Consider the following 6,656-nt stretch of genomic DNA (forward strand, 5'->3'; position numbering starts at 1 on the left):
AGCTTCTTTCCAAAATGAAGCATCTTGAGATTGCATGGCCTCATCATAGTTAAAGGATCCCTTCCACATTATAGACATATGGAAATTTAGTCAAAACACTATCTCTTGATCCTTCAACCAAATATACATGAAAATCCGGGCCAAAAGATTTCTCTTTCCTAACCCGTTTACTTCTCCTTGGTTGAGTTGATGTAGATGCAACATTTTCATCTAGAATTTGTTCATCTAACTCTTGATCATTAGTTTGATCAATTTCTTGAATTTCGGTACTTGGAGTTATTCCTTTGGTCTAGGAACCGATGAATATCTATTTTCATCAAAAATTGCATCTCTTGACTCCACAATAGTGTGAACCGACCAAAAGTCGTTTTGTTCTATAACATAGAACCTATAGGATTTGCTATGAGCAGCATATCCTATAAAGATGCATTCAACTCCTCTTTCACCTAACTTTTTACGTTTAGGTTCCGGCACTTTCACTATTGCCCTACATCCCCAAACTCTAATGTAACTTAGATTTGGTTTTCTTTTGTACCATAATTCATAAGGGGTTACTTTGTTCTTTTTCATAGGAACACGATTAAGATGTAACAAGCGGTTAAAACCGCTTCACCCCAAAAACCATCACTCAAACCCGAGTAGATAACATAGAATTTACCATTTCTTGTAAAGTTCTATTTTTCTTTCCGCTACACCATTTTGTTGTGGTGTATAAGCCGCGGTTGTTTCATGTATAATTCCTAAAGCTTGGAAATAACTAGGATTATGAAATTCACCACCTCTATCGGTTCTAAACCGTTTAACCTTGTCACTTAGTTGCAATTCTACTTCATTTTTATAGATCTCAAATTTTTCTAGGGCTTCATCTTTAGTAGACAATAGATATACATAACAAAATCGTGAATGATCATCAATAAATGTTACTATATATTTTTGTTTCCTAAAGAAGGTGTACTATGAAAATCACAAAGATCACTATGTACAAATCAAGCAATTTAGTATCTCTTTCCACATTATTAGGGAAAGAACACCTAGTTATTTTGGTAAGCATGCATGTTCTACACTTCTCAATACTTGGATCAAAAGAAGGAATTAAATCATCCTTAGCCATAGAATATAATTTTCTATAATTAACATGACCAAGTCTTAAATGCCAAAGAGAAGAATTATCATTAATAACACACACATTGTTACTAAAGCATTTGAAATGCTGAGTTTAAACATACCATTACAAAATAACCAAGTCCAACAAACAAACCACCTTTAGATAATATAAATTTGTCCGACTCAAAAACCATTTTAAAACCTATTCGATTCAAGATAGCTCCTGACACTAGATTACGCCTAAGTTCCGGAGCAAATACAACATCTCTTAACACTAGAGATTTGCCGGAACTAAAGACCAACTCTACTTGTCCTACACCAAGAACTTGAGCTGTAGAGTCATTCCCCATGTATAGAACTTCTCCATTGTCCACCTCCTTGAAGGTTTTGAATGAAGACCGCTCCTTGCACACATGCCTTGAAGCTCCTGAATCGATATACCATGAACAATCATCCTGTACACAAAAGATTTCAGAAATCATACACATATAATTCAAACTTGAATTACATGAAAGTTGTGTACAAGTACCTTGTTTGGCTTGGGATTGGCTAGACTCGCCTTTCCCTCCACCTTGCTCATTCTTTTTGTTCATTTTCCTCTTCCATAGGAAGCAATCCTTTTTGAAGTGTCCGGGCTTGCCACACTCCCAACAACCACGTTGTTGAACACCTCCACCATTCTTAGGCTTCTTAAAGTTGTTGCCTTTGGTGAAATTATTAGCCCTCTTCTTAGGATTTGAGTCTTTGAACTTTCCATCCTCCACCATGTTAATGGTAGAAGAATTAGGATTTACCTCCTTTTGTCCATCTTGAACCCGAATGCCCTCTTCAATCCGAAGATGAGCACCCAATTGTTCCACATTTATATCATCTTTCCTATGTTTAAGAGTATTTCTAACATCCTTCCAACTTGGTGGTAATTTGTCTATTATTGAAGATACAATAAAGTTTCATCCATACTAATATTGTGTTGTTTAAAACTTCCTAAAATCCTTTGAATTTCATGGAATTGTCCATCACAGGCCTTGTTTCATTCATCTTAAAGTTATTGAAATTACTAACTAAGAACTTCTTACTAGATGCATCTTGGCCATGTATTTGACTCAAGGTCATCCCAAAGCATTTTAGCGGATTCATAAAATTGATAAACATCAAATAAAGTTCAGACATACCGTTTAAAATGTGACCACGACATATATAATCGTCATTCTCCCACTTGTTCCTTCTCCTTGAGGCCTCCAAAGTTTCATCTTCCACAAACTCGGGTTTTGGAGTACTCAAAACATATGCCACCGAAAGAGAAGTGAGAAGAAAATGCATCTTCTTTTGCCATCTACGGAATCCCACACCCTCAAACTTTTCAAGTTTCTGAAAATTCGAAGTCATTTCACGTACCGTAGCCATCTTCAACGAATATCACTTTTGGATTATTAGAACTAGAAAAGGGTAAAGAAGATGAATACTATGAAATATGAATCTTCTAGGCGTGTGTAGACACTTTCCCAAAAGTGATATTCCGACCCTATACGAAGCACGGGTTGCACGGAATTCAATTTCGAGATACAAAGAAGAACAACAAGAGTCACGCTCGTATGAATCTTGTCAAAATGAGAATAAGTTTTTGTGAATTTTGTTTGATGATCAATCTCAAGTATTCTTAGAGAGAGAGAGAGAGAGAGTGCTTTTTAAGAGAATAATAAAATCAGAATCATTTCATTCATCTGTGGTATAAAACCACTCTTATACACGCCAAAACAAAGAAGAAACCGTCAAACCGCTCATATATTGCAAACTGAACAACAGAAGCACGCGCAAGCAGGAAGCCTGTCGCGAGTCGCGAAAGGGTCGCGAGCGGGTCGCGACAGGTATCCCGAGTCGCGAGCAGCAGTCTATCATCGCCCTCCTTGGGTCGCGAGTCGCGAACAGTAGTCTAACACTACCACCCTGAGCTTGTTTGTACTTGTTTTCTTCCTTACTTCAAATCTTACGATTATTCCATTGTTTAATATACCATAAACAACCTGTATGGGTATAACCCAAGTTCATTAGCGGCCTTCTTCTCTATGGCCGCGAATAAGATTATGGACGCAAATATGATAAAACCGCTAAAAGCACCGTTCGAGCCAGCTCATCTCTTGGGACCGACAGTGTTGGCGGACGCCTAACAAGACAAAATAGAGGGAATCTCCCGCCTGTCAAATGCGTCATAGCTCTACACGTGTCAAAGGATTATACGTCTTGTCAGAGGAATAGTACTTCTATAAATACCCCAATGGTACTATTCTGCAGGTACATTCTCTTACACACTAAAAATAGCTTATCTCTCTCTCTCTTATTTCTCTCTCTACATCCTAGTGGTCCAAATATCTGACTTGAGCGTCGGAGGGGGTTTCCTCAAAACCACCCCGAGGGTAGTTTACGTTTGCATCCTGTGCAGCTTTCCAGCAAGGACGTGAGCTCTCAGTACTTGGCGGACTCTTGCGAGGACGCTAACCGTTTCAAACCGAAACAATTTGGCGCTAGAAGGAGGGGGCCTCCCAACCTTAGCAAAGAAACAATCATGGGTGACGTAAATAACACAAATCAAGGATCCAAGGATAAGGATGCCGGCCAGACCCCATCGCAGCCAGTCATCACTGGGGCGATGGGAAACCCACAATTCAACTACCAATCTCCCGAGGGACAGACACCAAATAGTAACGTACCTCTCAATTTAGCTCAGCTAAGTCAATTCTCCCCTGAGCAGCTGCAAACTGTAGCTTCTTTCATTCAAATGTTGACTGCCAACCCCCAACAGAGCACACCAAACCAACCTGCTGGCGGTGCACGTAAGCTACCACTGGCCACGGCCGGTAGGAACGCGGACGGCACCCCTCTTCGGAAAATGCGATCTTTGAATCCTAGTGGACGAGAGATGGAGAAAAGGATTGATCAGTCCAACTATGAAGAAGACATTCTGGATACAGAAGAATTGTATTATTCAGAGGAAGAGGCCCAGGGTGGCTCCCGTCGTGAGTACAGTGCCTCAGGCGCTAGTAACTATTCGATGGGGGGTCACCTACTCATTAAGCCTAAGCTCTCCCCCTTCACTATGGATATTTTGAACCATCCAATGACGAGAATCAAGATGCCAACCTCCAAGTATGATGGCACTTCGGATCCAGATGACCACGTGGCTGCTTACGAAGGTCACATGTTCCTTTACACTGATGTAGACGCCATATGGTGCAAGGTCTTCCCGTCCACATTGACAGGCATAGCCCAGACATGGTTCAAAAGCCTAAAGCCAGGTAGCATTTCTAGCTTCTCCCAACTGTCGTCCACATTCAGTACTCACTTTATCAGCAATAGACGCCGCGAGCGTACTACGGGAGAACTGTTATCCGTCAAGCAGGGGGCTAACGAAAGTTTAAGGGACTATATCGGTTGCTTTAATGTTGAAGCCGTTTCAATTCCACGCTTACAGCAGGATGTAGCGGTGCTAGCCTTGATGACTGGCCTCAAGGAGGGGTCACCATTTCGAAATTATCTGGGTCGAAAATCTTACACCACTCTGGGTCCCGTCCTGGGTAAAGCAAATGATTATATCAGGGGGGAGGAGTTTGACAAAGCTGTGGGTAACCGTGAATCTGAGAAGAAAGAGGATAAGCAAAAGAAGGATAAGGGCCGTGAATCTGATCGCGCCCGAGATGATAGACGACAAGAGTCGCATATGGTAAAAAGAGGAGATGAACGAGAAAGGGATGGTGAAAGGTATGACCGCGATCGTAGGGATCGCGAAAGGAATGTTCGGGAAGGAGGTGAGCGCAAAGACAGATTTGACGCGTACACCCAGCTGACTACCTCCAGAAGTCAGATCTTTTTGAAGAACAAGGATAGCGACAAATGGCAGCGTCCTAAGCCTATGTTCCACAAAAATCGTGACAAAAGCAAATGGTGTGATTTCCATGGGGATCACGGCCATGTCACGGAAGATTGTCGTCACTTGAAAGATAATCTAGAAGATTTGTTGAGAAGAGGCTATTTCAGCCAATATAAAGCACAGACGAAAGAAGGAGATCTGGTGAAACCAGTCAACAAAAACGTTCAATCAAGGATAAGTGAAATTCACGTCATCAGTGGCGGACCTATTCATGGAGGTAGTGTGAATGGAGCCAAAGCCAGCCTGAAGGAATTCAGGCACCAAGTCAATTTCAATGAGAGCATGAATGGAGGCATCCGCCAGCCATGCCGGCAATGACTTTCACACGTAAAGACGCAGAGCATGTGGTCTCCTCATGATGACCCATTGGTGGTCACTCTAAGAATTTCGAATTGTTTGGTCCATAGGATCCTGGTAGACGGTGGAAGCTCAGCTAACATCCTGTATCTCTCAACGTTCGAAAAATTGATGATAGGACGAGAATACTTGAAGCCAGTCCGATATCCTGTAATTGGATTCACCGGGGCGTCTGTAACTCCGGAGGGTTTGGTGAGCCTCCCGGTCCGGGTGGGAGACGGCAATGATGTCCGGGATATCATGACTGAATTTCTGGTGGTAGACGTTCCTGGGCCTACAATGCCATAGTGGGACGTCCTCTGATACATGATGTCCAAGGTGTCGTTTCCACTTATCATCTGACAATGCTGTATGTCACCAATGAGGGGATGACAGCTAAGCTGAGGGGGAACCAGGAGGCAGCAAAGTCATGCTATTTGACAACCTTGAAACAGCCAGCTAGGAGGATGCCAGTGGAAGAAGCAAATCCACCCGGGAGAAAGCAAAGAAGGGCTCAAAGAAGGGCCGCGATGAATGAACAAGAGAGAAAGAATAGAAAAGATAAGGAGGAGATGATGGAAATATCAATGGAGGAGTTAGAGGCCAGGCCAGAGGATACGCCAAGGCCAAAGCCTGATGGGGAAACTCAACAAGAAATGCTGGCAGAAGATCCGACAAGGACGGTGGCTGTAGGGACAGATATAGATCCGGAGGTGAGGATCAATTTGGTGGCACTTTTAAGAGAGAATGCAGACGTCTTCGCGTTCTCCGCTGATGAGATGCCAGGGATAGACCCTCTGTAATTGTCCATCGCTTAAATGTGGATAATGCCGTCCGTCCGTCCAATCAAGCAGAAGAAAAGAAATTTTTCGGCAGACAAGAATAAAGCCATAAAAGAGGAGGTAGATAAATTGTTGGCGGCAGGATTTATCGAGCCATGTGACTACCCAGAATGGTTGGCTAACGTCGTTATGGTAAAGAAAGTGAACGGCCAATGGAGAATGTGTGTGGACTTCACGGATCTCAATAGGGCCTGCCCAAAAGATTGCTATCCTTTGCCTAGGATAGACCAGCTAGTAGATTCTACTAGCGGCCATGCTCTGCTCAGCTTTATGGATGCATTCTCAGGATATCATCAAATCAGTTTACTCGGAGCAGATAGAAAGAAGACGGCATTTATAACAGACTGTGGAGTTTACAATTATAAGGCGATGCCTTTTGGGCTTCGTAATGCCGGAGCCACTTACCAGAAGTTGGTCGATAAAGTATTTGCGGATCAGAGAGGCAGAAACAT

The 6,656-nt window shown here is 42.6% G+C and overlaps 1 protein-coding gene across 1 annotated transcript; it reads left to right on the forward strand.

Annotated features, from left to right (window-relative positions):
* Window positions 1-3,664: 3,664 nt before the first annotated feature.
* LOC130590633 (uncharacterized) lies at window positions 3,665-5,344 on the forward strand. The gene has a single exon (XM_057393120.1). It carries the CDS (start codon window positions 3,665-3,667, stop codon window positions 5,342-5,344), a length of 1,680 nt encoding a protein of 559 aa, XP_057249103.1.
* Window positions 5,345-6,656: the final 1,312 nt, after the last annotated feature.

The sequence above is a fragment of the Beta vulgaris genome, chromosome 2 (genome assembly GCF_026745355.1).
Source record: "Beta vulgaris subsp. vulgaris cultivar EL10 chromosome 2, EL10.2, whole genome shotgun sequence".
Classification (NCBI taxonomy): domain Eukaryota; kingdom Viridiplantae; phylum Streptophyta; class Magnoliopsida; order Caryophyllales; family Amaranthaceae; genus Beta; species Beta vulgaris.